Source organism: Canis lupus, chromosome 3 (genome assembly GCF_003254725.2).
Source record: "Canis lupus dingo isolate Sandy chromosome 3, ASM325472v2, whole genome shotgun sequence".
Lineage (NCBI taxonomy): Eukaryota > Metazoa > Chordata > Mammalia > Carnivora > Canidae > Canis > Canis lupus.
The window spans coordinates 12,771,678-12,796,140 of NC_064245.1; the positions used below are offsets into that span (position 1 = coordinate 12,771,678).

At 39.9% G+C, this 24,463-nt stretch overlaps 1 protein-coding gene across 3 annotated transcripts in view; it reads left to right on the plus strand.

Moving 5' to 3' along the window:
- ERAP1 (endoplasmic reticulum aminopeptidase 1) overlaps positions 1-24,463 on the plus strand; it is a 42,894-nt gene that overhangs the window by 15,630 nt on the left and 2,801 nt on the right. For all 3 annotated transcript variants that reach the window (XM_025436980.3, XM_025436976.3, XM_025436979.3), the window contains 13 exons: positions 539-693; positions 1,033-1,146; positions 2,745-2,876; positions 6,468-6,599; positions 6,744-6,815; positions 8,330-8,484; positions 14,751-14,830; positions 15,355-15,538; positions 16,821-16,977; positions 18,629-18,813; positions 19,696-19,857; positions 20,332-20,472; positions 21,036-21,117. In XM_025436980.3, the coding sequence (XP_025292765.3) occupies positions 539-693; positions 1,033-1,146; positions 2,745-2,876; positions 6,468-6,599; positions 6,744-6,815; positions 8,330-8,484; positions 14,751-14,830; positions 15,355-15,538; positions 16,821-16,977; positions 18,629-18,813; positions 19,696-19,857; positions 20,332-20,472; positions 21,036-21,117 (1,751 nt within the window). The remainder of the gene's footprint in view (positions 1-538; positions 694-1,032; positions 1,147-2,744; positions 2,877-6,467; positions 6,600-6,743; positions 6,816-8,329; positions 8,485-14,750; positions 14,831-15,354; positions 15,539-16,820; positions 16,978-18,628; positions 18,814-19,695; positions 19,858-20,331; positions 20,473-21,035; positions 21,118-24,463) is intronic.

The window sequence follows — 24,463 nt, forward strand, 5'->3', positions numbered from 1 at the left end:
CTTATCTTCTGACTTTAAAGATAAACCCTGCTGAATTAGTGGGGAGACAGCAAAGTGCGGAAGCTGCATTTTTTTTCATTATTGGCACACGTTTGGTAGGGATATAAAGGATGCTCAATAAATTTTTCTTGAACGCATACAGGGTAAGGAAAAATCTGCATTTTCCTTCTTAAGTGGGCTTTTAAAACTATTGTGTGTTTGGGATTTTAGGTGGATGGGAGCCTGGGGCATCCCAAGGCAAGTGGATTATTGAAGAGATTGTTAAAGAGTTTTCAATCCCTAAACTCCTCCTCAGATGGCTAGAAAGGGAGTCAGGAGGCCCAGGGCCCACCTCTGAGGCTGTCATGCAGCAGTAGAGCAACTCAGTGACTCTGAGCCTCTCTTTCTTGGTTGTGAAAAGTTCCTCCAGCCTAGAATGATTCCGCCCAAACCAGCTTGGCTTTTCTTAGGATCCCTACACCTATCCATTCTGAAAGCTAGTGTGTTTGGGCAATGTCTCACTTCAAGACAGCTAATAGATTTTTGTGTTGTTCCCAAGATCTTGCTGCTATTCCGGACTTTGAGAGTGGTGCTATGGAAAACTGGGGACTGACCACGTACAGAGAATCTGCTCTGTTGTTTGATGCTGAGAAGTCTTCTGCGTCAGATAAGCTTGACATTACTTTGATAGTGTCTCATGAACTCGCCCACCAGGTACACAAAATTTTGTTTTTAAAAAATTGTGGCAAAACTACACCTAGATTGCTTTTATGGGACAGAAGAGACTATTCATATTGACATACGAGTTGGATCGCTTCATTTTTGCTTTGCCTTTTTTCCATAGGAAAAACAATTTCTTTAAAGCATCAGGTGCCATGTTTTAAAATTACATTGAAACTTTTTTTTTTACTTTGCTGAAATATTCTATAAATGTCATTGATACACTGACATCATACACGTGCAATCTTTCCTCCTGAATGCCTTATGTTTATAGCTGTGTAGAGAAGCCAGTCTCCGTAGAAATGTGTGAATAATCTGCTGTTTTCCTTTTAGTGGTTTGGAAACCTCGTTACCATGGAATGGTGGAATGATCTTTGGTTAAATGAGGGCTTTGCCAAGTTTATGGAGTTTGTGTCTGTCAGTGTGACTCATCCTGAACTGAAAGTTGTAAGTATTTACTTATTTTTAACAGGTTGATCTGTCGTTTTATTCAGCTTTAGTGGAAGATATTTAATGATCTTCAATTATCGAATTCATTTTAACTCCCTGAGAGTCTAGAAAGGAATGGGGTTCCCAAAATGCTACTGAACTTCAGAGGTGTCACAAAGGCTTATTTCCAAACTGGATTCCTTATTTCCAAATCTGTGAGAGGTAGGAAATTATGTTAAATCTTATCCCACTTAATATCTTAAAAGAAATAGAAGTAATGACAACTTGTCTGTTCCATCTCATTTTCTCAACCTTCAGGTTGCTCACTGAAGGATTATTAAGTACAGATTGCTATTATTTCAATAGGATCCTACTTGCCAACTCAAAGAGGATCCTATTTGCTTTAGGTAACTGCACATTTGTTTATATAGGAGCCTACAAACTGAAGGCTTTGGAACCTTTACATTTTTATCTTAAAAATCTGGTGTTTAACTTGTGAAAATCACATGCAGTAAAGTTTTTCTTTCTTTTTTTATTTTTTAAGATTTTATTTATTTATTCATAGGAGACACACAGAGAGGCAGAGACACAGGCAGAGGGAGAAGCAGGCTCCATGCAGGGAGCCCAGTGGGGGACTCGATCCCGGGTCTCCAGGATCACGCCCTGGGCCAAAGGCAGACGCTCAACCACTGAGCCACCCAGGTTGTCCCACATGCAGTAAAGTTAAAAAAAAAAAAAAAAAAAAAAGAAAGAAAACTGTATATAAAAAAAACTGTATATAAAAGGAAACAAAACTCAAAAAGCAATCCTTCACTCTATAATTTTGATTTATGCATGTATTCTCATTTTCATCTTCCTGGACACATAATTTAGTTATAATGTCTAACTATTACACTACGATGGATCATAAATATTTTCCCATTTCCACATAACCCTTAAAAATAAAGTTGATTATCTGTGTATGTTATTCTATTGGGTAATATGCCCTAAGAAATCAGATTATACTTGGAGTTTGTTCTCCACTTTTTCTTTTTTTCTTTCTTTTTTTGACCACATGGTTTTAAACTTAACTTTCTTTGCTTTAAAATAAGATGGCGATGTTGTAATCACTACACACTTTAGTTCGTGGTTTGGCACTGTTTGGCTACAAGCATCATGGCTTTTCTTTCTTTCTTTTTTTTTTTTTTTTAAAGATTTTATTTATTTATTCATGAGAGACATAGAGACAGAGAGAGATAGAGAGGCAAAGACACAGGCAGAGGGAGAAGCAGACTCCATGCCAGGAGCCTGATGTGAGATTCGATTCCAGGACTCCAGGATCATGCTAAACTGCTGAGCCACCCAGGGATCCCCATGATTTTGTTTTTAAGTTAAGCTTGTCTTCTAAAAGGTAGTTAAGATGAACAAAATCTAAAAATCTAAAATGTTCACCTAAAATTGTTTGTTGGATGCTCTTTAGCAACAGCAATGCTATTTTATTTTGTAAAGTGTAAATATGGAAGAGGTTTGGGCCAGAAACTTGAAGTATAAGCCTGTTAACCCAGAACAAACATTAATCCTTTAATATTTTTTATCTAAAATAGAAATCACATAAGTGACATTCTTTGTTTCAATAGGAAGATTATTTCTTTGGCAAGTGTTTTGATGTGATGGAGGTAGATGCATTAAATTCTTCACACCCTGTGTCGACAGCTGTGGAGGATCCTGCTCAGATTCGGGAGATGTTTGATGAGGTTTCTTATGAAAAGGTAAAAATGGATTATAAGGGTACATTTTGGACACCAAACTGATAGACTTGGGTAGAGAGGTGATAGATAGGGTTGTGGGGTGGCTTTCCCTTCTTAAAAAACCACCAGATTGAATGCCTTCTATGCTGCCCCATGCTGCCTGGAGTTAACTTTTTACAGCCAAAGTTGCAGTTTGATTTGTAATCCTGAAGATCTTATAGTTGTTTTTTTCCATTTTGTCATAAAGTGAAACTTGATGGCCTACAGTAACTCTGCCTCTTATCATTCAACAATAGGTCTTGATCGTGTATCATCAGGCAAACATTCCTGCCTCCTGTAGCTTACCTTTCATTGCCTTCAGAACTGGTGTGTGATGAGTACTGGGTGTTATAATATATGTTGGCAAATTGAAATTAAATAAAGATTAATTATTTTTAAAAGTAGCCTTATAAAGTGAAAAAAATGGTTTGTATTGTTGAACTGCAAAATACTGTCCTATGCGATGTGTTTAATAACAGAACTGGAAATGGTTGCTAACATTTGATGGGAGATTATACATAAAAAAATCTTTATCTGGCTTTTCTGGACAAGGAAAAAGAAAAAACAAGGATTCTAGTCACCCTGGTTACATGGTAGGGGGCAGAGGGCTGTGTATTTCCCTTGGTGTAATGCAAGCTGAAGCTAAAGTCCTAGTTCTTCCTTCATGAGATCAAGGTTCTGCTTTTCCAATTCTCTTTCCATTCCCAACCATTTCTTTTGTCTTCAGCAAGGCAGAGAATGTCCTTTACCATTGTACTTGGTTATCTTAAATGTAATATACAGAATAGTATTTCTTTGATGTTTTCATCAGCAGTGCACGGGAGATAAAAACAGACATACAGAGGTGTATCTCAGTGGAACAGACTAGAGAGCTCAGAGACAAACCCACACATATATGGTCAATTTTTTGTGTCTGAAAAAGAAGCCAAGAATATACAATGGGAAAAGGAGAGTATCTTCAATTAATGACTGTTCAGCTTTCCCAACACCACGTGTGAAAGAATGAAAATGGACCACTGTCGTATACCTCTTGGAGAAAATAACTTGATTGAAGACAAAAAACCATAAAACTCCTAAAAGCAAATAAAGGGATAAAACTCCTTAACCTGTGACTTGGCAACAATTTTTTGTATGTGACACCAAAAGTGCAAGCAGCAAAAGCAATAATTAACAAGTAGGAATGTATCCAACTGAAATGCTTCTGTACAGCAGAAGAAATAATGCAAATGGAAAGGCAAACCTACAGGATGGGAGGAAATTTTTGTAAACCATATGTCTGATATAGGGTTAATATCCAACATAGATAAGAACTCCTACAGCTCAGTAACAATCTGATGGAATGTTGGCAGAGGAACTAAATTAGACATTTCCAAGGAAGACCCACAAGTGGCCAAGAAGTATGTGACAAGATGCTCAACATCACTAATCATAAAGGAAATGAGAATCAAAACCACAGTGATCTATCACCTTGCACCTCTTAGGATAGCTATCCTGACAAAGAGTGTTGGCAGGGGTGTGCAGTAAAAGGCACCCTTGTGCACTGTTGGTGGGAATGTAAATCGGTCCAATCACAGTGGAAAATGAAGTGGAGTTTCCTCGATATTAAAACTACAACTACCTAAAAGGGCTTCTGTAGTGAGTGCACACGTAGGACAGCTCTGTTTCTCTTCATGCAGGACTGACCTCAAAAATAAAACTACAGTAGGACCTAGCAATTCCACTTCTGAGTATTTATCTGAAGAAAACAAAAAATCCTAATTCAAAGGTAATACACACTTTCAAATTCATTGTAGCATCATTTATAGTAAGTAGCCAACGAAGGGGAACAACTTGTGTCCACCGAGCAATGAATGGATTTAAAAAAAAAAAAAACGTGATATGCACATACAACAGAATATTAATCACCCTCAAGATAGAATGAAATCTTGCCATTTGGACAAAGTGGATAGACCTTGAAGGCATTACACTAAGTGAAATAAGTCAAAGACGAATACCATAAGATTTCACTTACATGTGGTATTTTCAAAAACCACTCCATTTTGGGCACAGAACAGAGTGGTAGTGGTCAGAGGCAGGGATGGGCAAAATGGGAGAAGGGGTCAAAAGGTACAAATTTTTACTTATAAAACTATTATGTCACTGGGCTGTAATTTACAGCATGTTCTGTAGTTGCTACTACTGTATTGCCTATTGGGAAGTTGCTAAGAGTAAATCTTAAGAGTCCACATCTAAAGAAAAAAAAAAAAAACAAGGGAATTGATGTTAGCTAGACTTAATGTGGTAAGTGGTGGTCACAGTATATACAAATATTGAACCACTATACACCTGAAACTAATAGGTTACATCTAAATTATACATCAATAAACACTTAAAAAAAAAAAAAAACCCAAACCAATCCTGTTGGCAGGGTGATGTACTCCATGTGGATATTCATGGATCTGTGCTTTGCCTGTCTGGTGTCCCCACCGTTCCCTATAGAGAAAAAGGAACAATGTAGGTCTTGAGAGGACATAAGAAATTCTCCCGTAAAGGGAGATTTTCTAATTACTTCTTAAAGGATGAACTGGGGCTTCCTAGGAAGAGAAGGAAGTAGGAAGAGCTTTCTGGGATGATGGATCCTGATTGCTTAGGGGGTGAGTGGAAGAGAAGGGGAAAGGGGCAGGGGAAGGAAGTTGTATTTAAAAAAAATGATGGAGGGGAAAAGCAAGGTCAATAGGAAAGCTTTTTTCTTTACTCTTGAGTGCATTGCCTCATTTATGTCACTTGTCCATTGGAGGCATTTGAATTTGGGGGTTCACAATCCACAGTAATGGGGGTCAAGGGTTGGGGGGGACTCTTTAACACAGGAATGTAGGTCACCAGGCCTTCTCTGCCACCTTTTCCTTTGTTCCTCCTGCCGTCTGTGCTCCAGGCTGCCTGTGCTCTCCCATCCCTTAACCGGTACCTCTGCTTCTATCGCTGCTTCTACCTGCCTGTCCCCACTGCTGGGCCACAGTGGCTGTGGGAAGGCAGGTGGTGCTTCACGTGTGGCTTCTGCACCACTGTCCACTGACCTGTGAATAATGGGCGCTGGCCAATGATGTTAATTTGCCCTGTGGGGAGGGTTGGTTGCTGTTAGAGAATGACGGCCCTGGGGGCCTAAGAAAAGAGACCGTTCTGTTCAACCCTTTGTCTAGACAGGTCTCAGGTTTTTGTTTTTGTTTTTGTTTTTTTAAAGATTTTGTTTATTGATTCATGAGAGACACACAGAGAGAGAGGCAGATACATGGGCAGAGGGAGAAGCAGGCTCCATGCAAGGAGCCTGATGTGGGACTTGATCCTGGGTCCCCAGGATCATGCCCTGGGCTGAAGGCGTCACTAAACCACTGAACCACTGGGGCTGCCCTAGACAGATCTAAGTTTACCCACTTTAAAAAAAAAATTTTTTTAAACCCGTTTTCTTTAGTTGGGTCACTATCACTAGACATTGAAAATATTGCCGTAGTTGCATGTTGAAAGGACTCTCCCAAGATAAAGTGTGATGACAGAGGAGATGATGATTAAACTAACAATGACTTAATGTTGTCTTTTCAGGGAGCTTGTATTCTGAATATGCTAAGGGATTATCTTGGTGCCGATGCATTTAAAAGTGGCATTGTCCAGTATCTCCTGAAGCATAGCTACAAAAACACAAAAAATGAGGACCTGTGGAACAGCATGGCAAGTGTGAGTATGGTTTTGTTGAGCTCTGTTTGGGGTTGCCGGGCTTATTACCATGTTTTTGTTTTCGTTTTCTGCACTCTATTAATCCCTCTGAGAGGGATCATGAGTGTTTTCTACAGAACCAAGACTAACATGTTTGGTTTTTAGATTTGCCCTACAGGTGGCACAGAGAGGATGGATGGCTTTTGCTCTAGGGGCTCACGTTCATCTTCATCGTCAGTAAGTTTTTCCATCTACGTGGGACCCCCTAAGCCCAGGTTTTTACTCTATTCTTTGCAGAAAACCTCTGTGCCAGACTCTGAGGTCCTCGTCATATCACTCTTATTTCCACATAAGGTTGTGTGGAGACTGACCATCTTTTTACAACTTCTCTTGGATGCTGTCTCCACAGGGAAGTTGGATAGCATTCTTTGGTAGCCCCTGTCGCTGGTCCTAATCAGCTTCGTTCTCTGGAAAGCAGTGAATGTCAATGACCTGTTTCTGTGGTGGATTGGGGCTGTCTCAGGCTGTGTGGGTCCTTTCCAAAGCTCTTCATTTCTGAAAAAAACCAGGGCAGCGAGCATTCTAGAGCATCTACTATGTGTCAGACAGGTGCTAAGCACTATTACCTCCTGTATTTCTTGCACCAGTCCCAAATGCAGGGTACTTCTATTTTAACAGATGGAAAAGTGAAATCCGAAAGCGTGTGCTCAGTAAACTGCAGAGTGGGGGGGTTTGACTTTAGATCCAATTCATGTTTTTAATCGCTAAGCTGCGAAGAATTCATAATATTTGAGGCCCAAAATAATGTGAGTCTCATTATCTGGACTTGTAGAATATTTTCACAGGCACTAAAGGTCAGGTCTAGAGATTCAGCTGACTTTTACTCACCATATTTTTATGTTTTCTGGCTTTTTGGTTTTTAGAGACCACTTTATTCAATAATTGCTAGTGATGTAGTGTTATTGTGTTACATCACAGTAATTTTGTGATGTATTTTTATCCTTTTACTGCCTTTTAAATATTCTTAGGGGTAGCCCGGGTGGCTTATTGGTTTAGCACCTGCCTTCAGTCCAGGGCATGATCCTGGAGTTCTGGGATCGAGTCCCACGTCAGGCTCTCTGCATGGAGCCTGCTTCTCCCTCTGCCTGTGTCTCTGCCTCTCTCTCTCTCTCTCTCTGTCTCTCTCTCTGTCTCTCATGAATAAATAAATAAAATCTTTAAAAAATAAAATAAGTATTCTTAGAAGATTTTTGAGTTTCAAAGAATATATCCTCTTTTGGGTTTATGACTGTTGAGTATGGCCCATCTTGATGTTACCACTTTGGGAGGTAGAGGCTATTGACTGAACAGTTTTTCCCCCACCTTGCTTGTGTTGTCTGAGCCAATGTTGTTACATGGTTGTTGAAAGCCTGGCCACTTTGTCTCCCTTCCCTCCCTCCATTCACTCACGTGTCTGCTCAGTGGGGTGTGCCAAGCCCAAGGTGTGCCCAGTAGAACCACACAAAGTACCTGCTCTTAAGATGTGACCTGCGTATGTAGAGAAAGAGAACGAAGGGCAAACAGTCAGTGCTCTGAGGGGAATGCCATGGCAGGACACAGTGTGGGGAAGGGGGGGGCTGGTGAGCAGAGGAAGGGGGTGAGGAAAAGCTTCACAGGGGTTGCCAACAGGTAGTAGCCCTGTGAGCGCAAGCCTGGTCCTCTGTTAGACTTGGGCGAGTGGTCCTATAGCTGGTTTCTTCTGTCTCCATCAGCACTGGCAACAGGAAGGCCTTGATGTAAAAACCATGATGAACACGTGGACGCTGCAGAAAGGCTTTCCCCTGGTAACCGTCACAGTGAGAGGGAGGAACGTACACATGAAGCAGGAGCTCTACAGGAAGGGACCTGATGACGCCTCAGAAACTGGGTAATGTTCTTGATGGAAAACTCATACTGTTGCCTAGAGAACACCTGCCTTGTAGGATGGAACTTGATTTTTCAGAGTGCTTTTACCTTGACCACTAAAATAGTCCATCGAATTGCTGTACCCTGTAGAGTTGAGTTACACACCACCATCTTCCTGAAAGGATAAATGTGGCTTTAAACCTTGGTTCGTCTCAATAGAACTGATAATGATGGTTTAAACATTTTCATTGTTTTGTCGTTTGATAGGATGAGAATTCCATTTACTGACTAGAAATGAACTCTGAACTAAGCCACGGCCACGAAATGTCTACAGTGCCTGGCATTTGGGTTGGAACTGATGACATAAACACTTAGGTGATTTCTAGGGATTTTGAGAGAGACTGTTGCTTCTTGGAAGTCTGATTTAGATCCTGGAAACTGTTCAGCAGCTTTAACACTTCAGAAGGCCATCACTGGAAAGGAGATAGTGCAACCTGACTCACCCTGGATGGACAGTACTTTAAAAAAAATTATTTTGAAATTATTTCAGACTGAAAAGTTGCAAGAGCACAAAGAATTCTTATGTATTCTTTACCCAGATATGCATATATGTTAACTCTTTACTACGTTTCCAGTATCTCTCTGCCCCTCTCTCCCCTCCCTACTCTTCTCTCTAATTTTTAAACCCAAAATACGTATATAAAACCTAAAATATAACCTTTGTATATGTGTATGTATATCCATGTATCATCCAAAATAAGAGTTAAAAAACGAGCTCTCTATACATTTCTATGTGCTCTCTATATAGCACACATAAATATATTAATGAAGTTTAATTAACATACAATATCCTGTTTCAGGTATACATCACACGGATTCAATATATTTATACATTGCAAAATGCCAGTGATAGGTCTCACTTCCATCTGTCGCTAAGGGAAATCATTACAATACTATTGACCGTATTCCTTATGCTGTACGTTACATCCCATGACTTACTTACTTTATAAGTTTGTATCTCTTAACCTCCTTTACCTATTTCACCTCCCTGCACCACCCCCCTTTACCAACAATTTGCTTCCTTTATTTATGAACCTTTCTGTTTTGTTTTTCAAGTATACATATAGGTGAAATCATATAGTATTTGTCTTTATCTGTAGGACTTATTTCACTTAGCATAATATTCAGTAGGTCCATCCCTTGTTGCAAATGGCGAGATTTCATTCTTTTTTATGGCTGAGTAATATTCCAGTGTGTGTGTGTGTGTGTGTGTGTGTGTGTGTGTGTGTGTAGCACATCTTCTGTATCCATTCACCTATTGATGAACGCGGGCTATTTCCATAATTTGGCTATTATAAATAATGCTGCTATAAACATCGTGGGGTATTTATCCCTTCAAATTAGTGTCTTCATATTCCTTGGGTAGATACCCAGTAGTATGATTGCTGGATCATGGGGTAGTTCTGCTTTTAATGTTTTGAGGATACTCCATACTGTGTTCCAGGGTGGCTGCACCGTTTGTATTCCCACCAATAGAGCACTAAGTTTTCTTTTTCTCTACATCCTTGATAACAGTTGTTTCTTGTGTTTTTGATGGTAGCTATTCTGACAGGTGTGATGTGATATCTTATTGTAGTTTTGATGTGTATTTCCCTGATGATGAGTGATGTTGAGCATCTTTTCATGTGTCTGTTGGCCATCTGGCTGTCATCTTCAGAGAAATGACTATTCATGGCTTCTGTCCATTTTTTAATTGGCTTATTTGTTTTTGAGTGTTGAGTTTTAATAAGTTCTACACACTTTGGATACTAACCCTTTAGTGGATATGTCATTTGCAAATTTCGTCACTCATTCCATAGGTTGTATTTTAGTTTTGTTGGTTGTTTCCTTTGCTGTGCAGAAGCATTTTATTTTGAAGTAGTACCAATAGTTCATTTTTGGTTTTATGTCCCTGGCTTCGGGAGACAAGTCTAGAAAAATGTTACGGTGGCAATGTCAGCGAAATTACTGTCTGTGCTCTCTTCAGGGATGTTTATAGTTTCAGGTCTCACGCTTAGGTCTTTAATTCATATTAAGTTTGTTTTTGTGTATGGTGAAGGAAAGTGGTCCCATGTTCTTTTGCACGTAGCTGTCCAGTTTGCCAACACCACCATTGGTTGAGGAGACTTTTTCCTATTACTCCTTCCTCTTTTGTCCAAGATTAATTAAGCATAGGGTCATGGATTTATTTCTGGGGTTTCTATTCTGTCCTGTTGATCTGTGTGTTTCTTCTTATGCCAGTACCATACTGTTTTAATTACTACCATTTTGTAATAAAACTTAAAAGTCTGGTGTCGTGATACCTCAACACCTCAAAAGAAAGTTTTTCTTTTTTAAGATTGTTTTGGCTATTTGAGGTCTTCTGTGGTTCCATACAAATTTTAGAATTGTTCATTGGAGCTCTAACAAATGCTGTTGGTATTCTGCTAAGAATTGGCATGAAATTTATAGTTCACCTTTCACGCTGTAGACACTTTAAGAGTATTAGTTCTAACATTCCATGAACACGGAATGTCTTTCCGTTTCTTTGCATAGTCTTGAATTTCTTTCATCAGTGTTTTATAGTTTTCAGAGTACAAGTCTTTCACCTGTTAGGTTTAGTTTATTCCTAGATATTTTATTGTGTCTGCTGCCATTGTAAATGGGATTGTTGTCTTAATTTCACATTCCGCTGTTTCATTATTAGTGTATAGGAATGCAACAGATTTCTGTACATTGATTTCTGTACGCTGTGACTTCAGTAGATTTATTTATCAGTTCTTGTAGTTTTTATCAGCTCCGGGTTTTCTATGTATTTCTATTGTATCATCTGCAAATGAAGAGAGTTTTGTTTCTTCCTTACTAATTTGGATGCCTTTTATTATGTTGTCTAATGGCTGTGGCTAGGACTTAACAGTACTGTGTTGATTAAAAGTGGTGAGTGTGGACAGCTCTCTCTTGTTCCTGACCTTAGGGGAAAAGCTCTCAGTGTTTCATCATGGAGTATGATGTTGGTTGTGGGTTATATGCATATAAGGCCTTTATTATGTTGAGGTATGTTCCCTTTAGATCTATTTTCCAGAGGGTCTCTCTTTTTTTTTTTTTTTTACCATGAGGGGATGTCATACTTTGTCCATTGGTTTTTCTGCATCTATTGAAATGATAACATGGTTTATCCTTTTTCTTATTGATGTGACCTATCATGTTGATTTGTGTATGTGTGTGTGAATATTGAACCATTTTTGCATCCTGGAAATAAATCTGGCTTGATTGTGTATGATTTTTTTTTTGATGTATTGTTGGATTCAATTTGCTAATACTTTGTTGGGGATTTTTGCATCTATATTCATGAGAGATATTGGCTTATAGTTTTTCTTATTTCTAATTGTGGTCTTTTCTTTTTCTCTTAAGATTCCTTAATATTTCCTATAAGGCTGGATTGTGGTCATGAACTCCTTTATCTTTTGCTTGTACTGGAAACTCTATATCTCTTTCCTTCTGTTCTGAATAATAACCTTGCTGGGTAGGTTATTCTCAGTTTTAAGTTTTTCCCTTTCAGCACTTTAAATATATTCTGCTACTCCTTTCTAGTCTGCAAATTTTCTGCTGAAAAATCAGCTGATAGTCTTAGGGTCTCTCTTGTATGTGACTTTCTTTTACTGCCTTTAAGATTTTTCTTTAATGGTTGATATTGTAATTGTAGTATGTCTTGATATGAATCTCTTTATATTCCTCTTGTTTGGGAGTTTCTGTGCTTTTTGGAACTGGATGTTTATTTCTTTCCCCATGTTAGTGAAGTTTTCAACCGCTATTTAAGTTTTCTACCCCTTTCTTCCCTCTTTTCCTTCTGTGACCACTATAATGTGAATGTTTGTCACTTGATGTTATAACCAGAGGTCCCTTCTATATTGCTCTCATTTATAATTATTTTTTCTACTTGCCATTTTGATTGGGTGATATCCACTATTCTATCTTCCAGATTATTGACCTGTTCTATATCCTCTAATTTGCTGCTGATTGCTTATATTGTATTTTTCATTTATTATTCACATCTGTGACTTCTGTTTGGTAGTTGTTTTTTCTAGTTATTTATTGAAATTGTATTTTTCCATTCTTAGTTCAGGTAACATCTTTATGACATTATTTTGAACTCTCAGGTAAATTACTTAGCTATTTCATTAGGGTTTTTTTCTGGAATTTTTTCATTTTCTTTTGTTGGGAATATAATCCTCTGTGTCCCTTGGTTTGTTTGACTTCATAAGTCTACTTCTGCAAATTAGGTAGAACAGCCACTTGTCCTGACTGGCTGTGGGAACATCCCCTGTGTAGGTTGCATGTGCCTGTAGCTTTGGCTCCCCAGCTGAAGCTGGAGTTGGATGGGGGAAGTGTCTTAGGGAAAACTGCACCAAGGCTGTCCTGGTGAGATGGCTAGAGCTGGAGTGGGTATGGGCCCAGGGTTCCCAAATACTCTGTGCTGGAGCTGCCCTAGTGGGACGGTAGGAGCTGGAGTGTGCATGGACTGGGGAGTTCTGGGGCATTCTTTCCCTGGGCCACTCTGGAGAAACTGCTGGAGCTGGAGGAGATGCTGCCCTGGTAGGGTGTCTAGAGTTGGAGTGGGAACAGGAGCAGTCCGTAGCGTCCTGGGCTGTCCTGCACTAAGGCTGCCATGGTAGGATAGCTGGGGCCCGAGTGGGTCCTAGCATACTCTGCTGGGGCCATCCTGGCAGGATGACTGGAGCTGGCGTGGGCGGGGGGGCCTTGGGGTTGCTGGCATAGCCGTAGGCAGCTGGCCCTGTAAACAGTGGTACTCACCAGTGCCTAGGACTGCAGAGAGTTCTAGCAGATTCCACACTGTTGGGTGGATGCTTTAGAGTTAGTCAGTGGATGTCCTTCACTTACAATCTAGTTGTCCTTTAAATTGATATTCATTTATCATGTCCGGGGAGGGGGGGGTTTGGGTGGGGGGTGTGTTGGGATGGGCTTCCTGTTGTTATCCTGTCTCTGTCTCTCCTTCTCTGTGCGGTCCCTCTATCATTTGTTGTGTAGAAGCTATTTATCAGCCGTCAATTTTTTTTTTCAGAAGGAATTGCTCTATATGTAGGTATAGACTTGGTGTATCCACAGGAGGTGAGTTTAGTGTAGTTTTAAGCTGCCCTCCTGGATACACAGTAGCATATAATTCTTTTACCTGCAAATACATTGGGAACATGATATCCTGTACCCTGACATAGCTCAGTGTGATATGTCCATAAAAAAAGAACGTTCACTTACTAAGTACAGTATATTATCAAAATTATGAGATGAAATTGATAGACTACTTTGATCTACAAACCTGATTTCAACTTTTCCAGTTGTCCTAATAATATCTTTTTTTTTTATTTTTATTTATTTATGATAGTCACAGAGAGAGAGAGAGAGAGAGGCAGAGACATAGGCAGAGGGAGAAGCAGGCTCCATGCACCGGGAGCCTGATGTGGGATTCGATCCCGGGTCTCCAGGATCGCGCCCTGGGCCAAAGGCAGGCGCCAAACCGCTGCGCCACCCAGGGATCCCCCTAATAATATCTTTACCTGAGAGTTCAAAATAATATCTTTAGCCATTCTGACTGGTGATTTCAACTTTTCCAGTTGTCCTAATAATATCTTTACAGCAAAAGGGAAAAAAAAATTCTGGTTCAGGATTCAGTATAGCTCCTATTGTATTGTTACACATGTTCAGTTAGTATAGTTTTGTTTTTTTTTTTAGTTTTTTTTTTTTTCCTAAAACAATGCCTCAACTTTTTTTCTTTCTTGCCCTTGGCATTTTTGAAGATTACAGGCTGGTTCTTTGAATAGACTGTTCTCCAGTTTTTATTTCCTGCTATTTACTCATGATGAGATTTGGGTTGTGCATCATGGGAAGGAATTCCGCTGAAGGAATATAATATTCATAATAAATGATTTGGGAGTCACATGATGTCAATATGTGCCATTTATAGTGGTCATGGTTTTTAAGGGAGGACATCTGAGCTCCAGTCGGCCAACCTCTGCAAAGGATGCCGGGGTTCACTGGAGCCCAAATTCCTAGCTATGCTGAAGAAGTCCAAGAAGAATGAGTCGTGCCTGACCCGGCATCCCTTGCAAAGCTGGAAAATGGGCTGGTGATGTTTTGACTTCGTGCCTATGGTCGTTTTGGTGCCATCTTTTAAACTAGCTGGCGTCTGGTGTACGATAGATAATTTAACAATTGTTTGTTGAATTGATTCAACAAATAATCTGTTCTTTCTTTAAGGGACCTGTGGCATGTTCCATTGACCTTCATTACCAGCAAATCGGACTCAGTCCAAAGATTTTTGCTGAAGACAAAAACAGGTAACGTATTGCAGAAGTGACTGGGTTAAGTCAAGAAGAAACTGGAAATGTGTAAGACTTAGTAAGTTTGTTTTACTATGTATCTTGGTTAAAAGAGAAGGATTACGTCAACCTTCATATTCAGCAAATTCTTGCCTTCTGCTTTCTAGTGTAGATAGACCTTTCAAAATAGAGATTAAAGCAGTTGAATTATATAATGGCAAGAAGAAGCGATTGCTAGTGAAAATTCCCCCTTGGTTACACATGGCTGGATTAAATCATATGTAGGGCCTGCAATGTGACTGTATTCCCCTCATAGATCTATAAATCTCAAAAAATAGGTGTCTAAAGCTAGTGCTGACCTGTGCCTATTGGAATGGACTTTTCTGGTTTCTAAAAGAAATGTGTTCAATATGAAACTCATTTCAGTATTAAAGTCGTTCAATATTAGACTTGCCTTTAGTTTCTTTGTCCGGTCTCTGATCAGAAAAGCTTTCATCAGTCAAGAGAGAAAATGGAGCTGTGATTTATTTTATTTGTTCTAGATGTGCTCATCCTCCCCGAAGAGGTAGAATGGATCAAATTTAATGTTGGAATGAATGGCTATTACATTGTGCATTATGAGGATGATGGATGGGATTCTTTGACCGCTCTTTTAAAAGGGGCGCACACGACAATCAGCAGCAATGACCGGGCCAGTCTCATTAACAATGCATTTCAGCTTGTCAGGTAATACAGACTCCTCAGGGGCTCGGTTTGTTTCTGAAAGCAGCTGCTGTTAGCATTCAAACACTGGATTTCTAAAGATGAAAATGATGGCTTGCTAATAAGGAGCTGTACGGTGTTTTTCCCTAAATTCTTTTTATAATCCAAGGTTGCTTTTAGTGATTAACCACATGTCTAGGTCTGCAGAGTAAGGTAACAGAAGTAATCTGTGTTTTAATTTTACTAACAACTTAGCAGATTGATGCCAAAGTATAGAAAACCAAGAGACCAACTTATCCCGCAGCTTCTCTGGCCCTGCTGGGTCTTTCACATTTTTGAAGCCTTCTTAGAAGACACTGTGGCTCAGTACCAAGTTGTTTGCATTTTGTCTCTTGGATTAAAGGATTTCTCCCCGCACTCCTCAAACTGGATACCTAAACATCATAGAAGCTTTATGAAATATAACTTAAAAATGTGGCCCAACCAAATGATCTTCGAGTTGTTGAGGATCATGTTTGCTCTGATTATTTTTTTTTTTTTTTGCCTTAGGACAATGGTTTTTGAGGAAGTGTGGTGCCCCTGAAAGTCACACTTCAGTATTTAGGCAGGACTCCAAGGAGAGTCACCCAGGTGGGAAGCAAGGATTCTATACTTCTCGTTTCCCATGTCCCTTTGTTCTAAATGTTGAGTTCTTTATTGGCTGGGCCTCTTAAGGTGGCAAATAGCAATGGAAGGTAAAGACGGGAGTGCTTTATCTAGCTGTTTCTGCCTCCCTGAGACTATTTCCCTCCGTAATAGTATCGCTTAATTCTTGGAGGGTTTTGTACTTAGCATATGCCCTGCCACTGAGACTTTGAACACCTGTGCTCCATAATGAAGGGTTTTTATCTGTAGTCACTTTGTTTTTGAAATGGGGACAAGAATGGGTTTAATCCAGACCCTCAGACTTTTGACGGAGTGGCAGTCTCTCTGACCAAGACTACTGATTTTTTATAAAAATGACCATCTCTCTCTAGAAGTTGAACACACATTTTGTTTCTTAGGGGGAAAGATGCTGACCTGTTCCGTTTTGTCTTTACCCCAAGTTAGCATTGGCTCCATCACTAGTCAAGAAACTTCCTGCGCAGTGGTAAATAAGCCAGTGTTATGTGTGGAAGAAAAGATACTTATATATAAAAGTCACTATTAATAAGGGAGCATTTGTATCTGATTGAATGCTTGTTGGAGGGTTAAAATAGTTTTCAAAACAAGTTGATTTCCTGGTGGTTGTTGTTTTATACTGCTAACCACGGTGTCTCTTGACCAGCAATGGAAAACTCTCAGTTGAAAAAGCCTTGGATTTAACCCTGTACTTGAAACATGAAACGGAAATTATGCCGGTGTTCCAGGGTTTGAACGAGCTGATCCCTATGTATAAGTTGATGGAGAAAAGAGATATGAATGAAGTGGAAAATCAGTTCAAGGTAGAAGCCTTTACTGACTTGAGTGGCTACTTAACTGGTTTGCTTTTTGTGTGGGTGTGGGAAAGCATCCTTCCCATTGTGTATACACAAAGTATATACAAAATATATGTACGTCTTCATATATATTAAAAAAACATCAAAGTTAACTCAGTATTTGGATTAAATAGCAAAGATATTCTGACACTAAGACCCAGCACGAGAATCTGTACTTAAATTTTACAGATTTGTTATTCCCTTCTTTGTGCAAATCCTTTATTTCATCTTTACTTCTGTCTTTTGATAGTTACTATTTAACTTTTATTTTGTTCAAGTTAACATATAGTGCAGTAGTTTCAGGAGTAGAATGTAGTGATTTGTCAGTTGCATATAACCCCCCCCCCCCGCCCCCGCGTGCTCATTACATCACGTGCCCTCCTTAATGCCCACCACCCAGTGACCCCCGTGCTCATTACATCACTCCCCGCCAGCAACCTTCAGTTTGTTTCCTGTAGTTAAGAGTCTCTTATGGTTTGCCTCTCTGTTTTTATCTTCTTTTTCCTTCCCTTCCCCTATGTTCATCTGTTTTGTTTCTTAAATTCTACGTATGAGTGAAATCAATGGTATTTGTCTTTCCCTGGCTTTTTGCTCAGCATCATACCCTTTAGTTCCATCTAAATCATTGCAAATGGTCAAGATTTCATTCTTTTTGATGGTTGTGTAATAGCCCATTGTGTATATATGCCACATCTTTTTTGTCCATCTGTGGAGAATATCTGGGCTCTTTCCATATTTTTGCGAGTGTGGACGTTGCTGCTATAAACACTGGGGTCCAAGTGCCTCTTTGAATCACTCTTTCTGTATCCTTGGGGTAAGTACCCAGTAGTACAATTGCTGGGTCGTAGAGTAGCTCTATTTTTAACTTTTTTGAGGAATCTCCATACTGTTTTCCAGAGTGGCTGCACCAGCTTGCATTCACACCAGTAGTGTAAGAGGGTTCCCCTTTCTCCACATCCTCACCAACATCTGTCGTTTATTTGCTAACCTGTTCAGTTTAGCCATTCTGACTGGTGAATGGTTACTGACCATCATTTTGATGGTTACTCTTAAGATACTCCATGATGCAGATACTTGAGGATGAGGCACGAAATGGTTCTTTTTACCAAAATGTTACAAAGTCCTGTTGTAAAATTTGCTCTCAGAATTTAATCCTGTAAACTTAGTTTCAAAAATTGGCAATTCATGGTGATTTTTAAATGAAGGTATATTTATTAAAAGATTGTTACGCAAAATAGTAAAATAATTACTTAGTGGTTTTGACCCCTTTTATAACTAAAAATAAACAGAATTACATGTTTTTGGGGGGCACCTGGCTGGCTCAGTGGTTGCGTATCTGCCTCTGGCTCAGGTTGAGATCCCGGGTCCTGGAATCGAGTCCCACGTCGGGCTCCCTGCATGGAGCCTGCTTCTCCCTCTGCCTGTGTCTCTGCCTCTCTCACTGTGTCTCTCATGAATAAATAAATAAAATATTTAAAAATAAAAAAATTACATGGTTTTAAAAATAGGAGTTGGATTAAGCTTTAAAAATTAACCCCCATCCCCTGGGGGTGTATAGGCTTGTAGAAACACTAGATGGCCGGGGATAGAACTGGTGACACACGTGGCTTTCCCGCAGGCCTTTCTCATCAGGCTGCTGAGGGACCTCATTGATAATCAGACGTGGACAGATGAGGGCTCAGTGACGGAGCGAATGCTGCGGAGCCAGCTCCTCCTCCTCGCCTGTGTGCGCAAGTATCCGCCCTGTGTGCAGAGGGCAGAAGCCTATTTCAGAGAGTGGAAGGAATCCGATGGAAATTTGAGGTCTGTGCTTACTGAACAACCAGGTAGTTCACATGAAGGATGTAATTTCTGTTTTAGATCATCAGTGCTAAATGTTGGAAGAAAAAACAAGTATAGACAACAAGCCTGCTCTGCTGTATTTTTGGGGAAAGTAAATTGCTTTTTACTATTGGTCTATCTCTCAACTTTCTGTTTTAAGAAATGCCAGGTGGGAACTTCTATCTATAAAAGTCAAATATCTAGAGAGTTAAAATAGGATTAGGATAATTCCCATTTAATAGAGGCAAGGATCAGAACTGAAACAACCGTCCTGGATGGGGACGGAGGCAGTGCGTGCCATAGTAATAGTTTCTTTGGGCATCCAAAGTCCCTGATAAGGTGTGTATAGTAGTTGTTGATACTGTCCTAAGCTATGTAGGATTTTCCTGTATTTGGAATTTATTCTTGGACTTTTATATTTGTGGCTCAAATCTCTCTAGGAAATATTAGGCCAACAATATACATGGTTCCATTTAAAGAAATACTTCCAAACAGTGGTCCTGTTGATTCGTTGACTTTTGTTCATGGATTACATCTTGAGTCTAGTTGGAGTTTCTTTCTTTTGGCTTAAGACGTGATCATCTTCCGTCCCCCAGCATCATTAAAGTATGTTAGATACGTAGGTATTGATCAAAGAGGCTGTTCACGTTGTTTTTGAGAAGGATACTTGAAACCTAATACTTTGTAGATACTTTCTTATGCCTCTTTCATAAACTCTAACTGAAGGAAAGAGGTTTTTTGTTGATATTTCCAGGCATGTTGCTCCGATCACTGGGGCAGTTTGAGTTTGTAACTAGTCACCACTATACATCCAAACACACTTCCTGCCTCTCAGACTCTCACCAGGTCCCTTCTTTTCCACAGCCTTCCCAGCGATGTGACCTTGGCAGTGTTTGCTGTTGGGGTCCAGAACCCGGAAGGATGGGATTTTCTTTATAGAAAATATCAGTCTTCTTTGTCTAATACTGAGAAAAATAACATTGAAGTTGCCCTCTGTGTTAGCCAAGATGAGGAAAAGCTTCAGTGGTGAGTAATTAATTCGTGTTCACATGGCCAAGAGGAGTTAAATGAGCTCAGATCCTTCTGGTATCTCTTATTCTCTTGGCCCTGGCCTGGAATTGCCTTTTCTGCTGGGAACATTTTATTCAAGTGGGCATCCATCTAATGAGTACAGTAATTAATTAGAAGCAGGTGTTAGAAAAATATTTAAAGGAATGCATATTGTGTGTCTTTAACGCATTTAGAAATACATACTAGATAGGCTTTTCTTACCTATTTTCTCTTATGAACAAACAGATTATAGGGGAATTGGTGTTGTAAACACTATTTCAGTGTTTTTATTATGTACCTATAGCAACTTGATGAGTGCTCTAGTCACCTATTTATCTTGTCTTTATTATTGACAGATTGACTTTTTTCTTTCGCACCTTATTTTATTGAAGTAATTCATAACTTTTCCAGGGGCTTTTCATTGTTAACATTTTCTCTTAATCATTCTAGGCTACTAGATGAAAGTTTTAAGGGAGACGTAATAAAACTTCAAGAGTTTCCACATATTCTTAGAACTGTTGGCAGGAACCCGGTGGGATATCCATTGGCCTGGAAGTTTCTGAGGGAAAATTGGGATAAACTTATACAAAAGTAAGTAGTGCCAGAAATTGTGCTATGACTAGAAAAGTCCATTAACCTGCCTGTGTTTTAGCTTTGTTTATAAAACAATAGTGGTAGTCTAAATGGATTTTTTTGATTGAAGATAGCATGTAGAGGTCTTTAAAAAATTATTCTTAGCACTAAATCCGTTTTAGATTTTCTAACTAATGCATCTGAAGAGTCAAGTATTCCAGTCCATCTGGAACAATCCTTTTCCACACCCACGGGCCTACATGAAGCCCTCCTGTTCACAGTTCAGCTTACACCATGGGTTAGTACTTGGACTTGCTTGGACCTGCCCTTAGCTAACTCTTGGAGCACTTACTAAGCCTCTACCACTTACTTTTGGGTACTAGATCTTTCGTTCAGTGGTCAGTGTATTTAGTTTTTACACCTAACTATATCTTAGCACATTGGGAGGGTAGGTATCACGTTCTACATTTTTCATGCCTAAGCAGTTTTTAGTTAAATGCTGTATCATGTAGAAGGCACTTAAAAACACATATCAAATGAATAAATATTTTATGATACATCTTGACAATTTCCATCTCCAGGTTTGAACTTGGCTCATCTTCCCTAACCTCTATGGTAATAGGAACAACAAATCAGTTCTCCACAAGAGCACGGCTTGAGGAGGTAAACAAAAGTTTATTAAATTTAAGTGACAATTAGCTAATAAATAGGGGGTAGACCAAGTAAGGGTCTGAAGAGGTAGGGATGGATTTTGTCACCTGTTAGATGTCTGTTTTGGATGCCGTGGTGTTTGGACATCAACCAAAACCAGTTACAGATAAACTGTTGAAAACTATGCCTCTTCCTCAATACGTGAAGAAGTCTTAGCTCTGCCTTTGCATGTTTTAGGGCTTAAAACAATTACTGGAGACATTTAATCTGTTTGTAGGATATTAAAAGTGACCATCACAGGTACAAATGACCTATGTGATCATCCCCCTCTTGTGAATGGAATCTTGGTTCTCTGTTCTCTGGATTCAGGGTTTCCTGTTACTTTCTTATATGTGGTGTCCTTTCAGAAAGAATTTTATGCAACCGTACAAGGTCCATATATAAAAGAAATGCTGAATTTTTAAAAAGCTGCATACTTGACAGAAAGAGGTATCTATGTAAGGGATTTATGCTGAGGATAGTTTATTGCAATTGTACCCTAAATGGACCACTGCTTCCTAGCAGTCTAGAAAAAAAAAAGAGAAAACACTGAGTTATTCTCATTATCTAGTAAGAGGGAACCATGGAACATACAAGTTTTCCACAAAATCAGACTTTCAGTCTTCAACTTTGAGGAATTTGATGTCTGGTTCATTGTTGCGTGGTGTCCCTTTTATAACAATGTTTTCTAAAGTTGTAGGACAGATTTTACATGGCTTTAAAAATAGGGGCACCTGGGTGGCTCAGTGGTTGAGTGTCTGCCTTTGGCTCAGGTCATGATCCCAGGGTCCTGGGATCAAGTCCTGCATCGGGCTTCCCACAGGGAGTCTGCTTCTCCCTCTGCCTCTCTGTCTCATGAATAAATAAATAAAAAATCTTAAAAAAAAAAAAAAAAAAGGGATCCCTGGGTGGCGCAGCGGTTTAGCGCCTGCCTCTGGCCCAGGGCGTGATCCTGGAGACCCAGGATCGAATCCCATGTCAGGCTCCTGGTGCATGGAGCCTGCTTCTCCCTCTGCCTATGTCTCTCTCTCTCTCTCTCTCTATCTCTCTGTGTGTGTGTGACTATCATAAATAAAAAAAATTTTTAAAAAAATTAAAAAAAAAGTTGCAACAGATAAAAGCGGAGAACCTAATACCAATCTTTTTAGGAACAGTTCCATTATATAGTCTGGTTGTACCATGATAGAGCTTGATACAGGGAGAATGCTTTGAAAATGCAAAAGAAATGTCACATCCCTTACCTTCTCTCTAGTTTTTATTTAGGCTTGTAAAGTTGCACATGATGATTAAAGATTGACCTCTAGTGAGGTCTACAGAGAGCAATTCTGTGTGATGAAGACCAGTCATGGTCTATGAGTAGACAGCTGTCCATAAACCGGATCTGTTGCAACAGACCATTTCATTCAGCTACTTGCTTGTTCATTTGTTTTTTCATTGATTCTTTAGAGACCTTTCACTTTTACTATAAGGCTGACGTGCTTTTAGATTCTGGGGCTATGACCATAAACAGAGTAGACAAAGCCCTTGCCTTCACAGAGCTTCAACTCCACCGAGGGAATCAGTTACAAATTGATCGAAGGCAGGCAGCTGCTGTGTCAGACATAAGGTCTGAAGATGAATGAGGTGAGGTCAGGAGAGTTCTGAGCAGAGACTGAAGGAAATGCAGGTGTCTGTTGTGGGCGGAGGAAACATCAGGTGCAAAAGGCCTGAGGCATGGAAATGAAGGAGGCTGGGATGTCCTCAGAAAGGAGAGCGTCCTCCAGACAGGGAAAATGTAGGAGTCAGCCTGAACCCTTCCTGGCCTCACATCCAGTTCATCCCAGAGTCTTGGTGGCTCGGCTTCCAGCATCTGTCCATATCTGTCCCTTGTCTGCTTTTACCCCACCCCAGGCCCTTCTCAGCCCTTACCTGGCCTATGGTGATAGCCGCCTGCATGGCTTTCCCCTTTGCCAACACCAAGCCATTTTCCACACTTAAAACTGAAAATCAGCCCATGACTGACCCCTCCTTGAAACCGTACTTGTTTATCTTGGAATAAATTCCAGAACTTTCCTTCCTATGTACACAAGACTATGCTGACTGGGCCATGTCTCCAGCCAATTATCACACACTGTTGTGTGTCACGGTCATGCAACCCTTGAGCCTCTCAGCTGCCTCCTGCTCCTGGACAAGAAGGTGTTCTCCCATCTCCAAGCCTCTAAACTGACCTCTGCCTGGCTTGCTCTTTCCCTAACTTGGCAGTATAAAGGCTTGTTTTATCATTCAGAGGTCCCAGGTCCCATGTCACATTCCCAGACTACCCTGTCTAAAGCAGGCTACCCCCTCCCCACTCTCATTGCCTCTGTATTTTGTCCACAATGGCATAAATATATATATTTTTAAATTTTTATTTTATTTTATTAAATATTTTATTTCTTCCTAAGACACAGAGAGGCAGAGACATAGGCAGAGGGAGAAGCAGGCTCCTTGTGGGGAGTCTGATGTGGGACTCGATCCCAGGACCCCAGGGATCTTGCCCTGAGCTGAAGGCAGACGCTCAACCACTGAGCCACCCAGCTGCCCCCCACAGTAGTATATATACAGTAACTGTACTCTACTGTTTGTTGTCTTCCCAGGTAGAGCATAAGCTCTATGAGGACGGGGACTTGCCTGATCCCTCACCTCCTCCTCAGTGTCTAGCACAGTAATTAAGCCAGAGGGATGAGTATGTGCCAGAGTAAAGGTTCACGAATCAGTAGACGAGATGGAGTCCCTGGTCCATGCTGGAAGTTATATGGATAAAGTGCAGAACCCATGTCCTCACCAGAGCTCTGCAAGGGAGAGCATGTTCTTAATTTAAAAATAGAGAAACAGAGTCCCAGAGAAGTTAAATCATTTACAAAGGGTCAAACAAGTTAGTAGGATGAAAATGTGGGTTTTTTTTTTTTTTTTTTTTTTTTTTTTTTTTTTTTTAGTATCTCTATCACACTGCTTATTGCACTGAAAACATTCTCAAGGAGGCAGGTTTGAATCCAATGCTCCATTGAGATGCTGCATATCCCAAGGTAGATGAACATAGGAGAGAGAATTTGGGGTCAGGAAAAGTTTGAGGGCAAGGCTTATCAGTTGGCTTAGTTCTAGCTCTTATAGGTTTTTGTTTTTAAGTGGTACCGTCATGAAGGGCTCCTTCTAGATTTTTTTAAATAATTTGAAACTTCTTAAATTATTTAATAATTAAACACTTAAGTAAAATTATGGTGATTGGATTGCTGAAAAGTGCCCACAGTTGTTTGAACTGAATATTAATCTTGAGTCTGAGAGTACGGAACAGTGGGCTGAG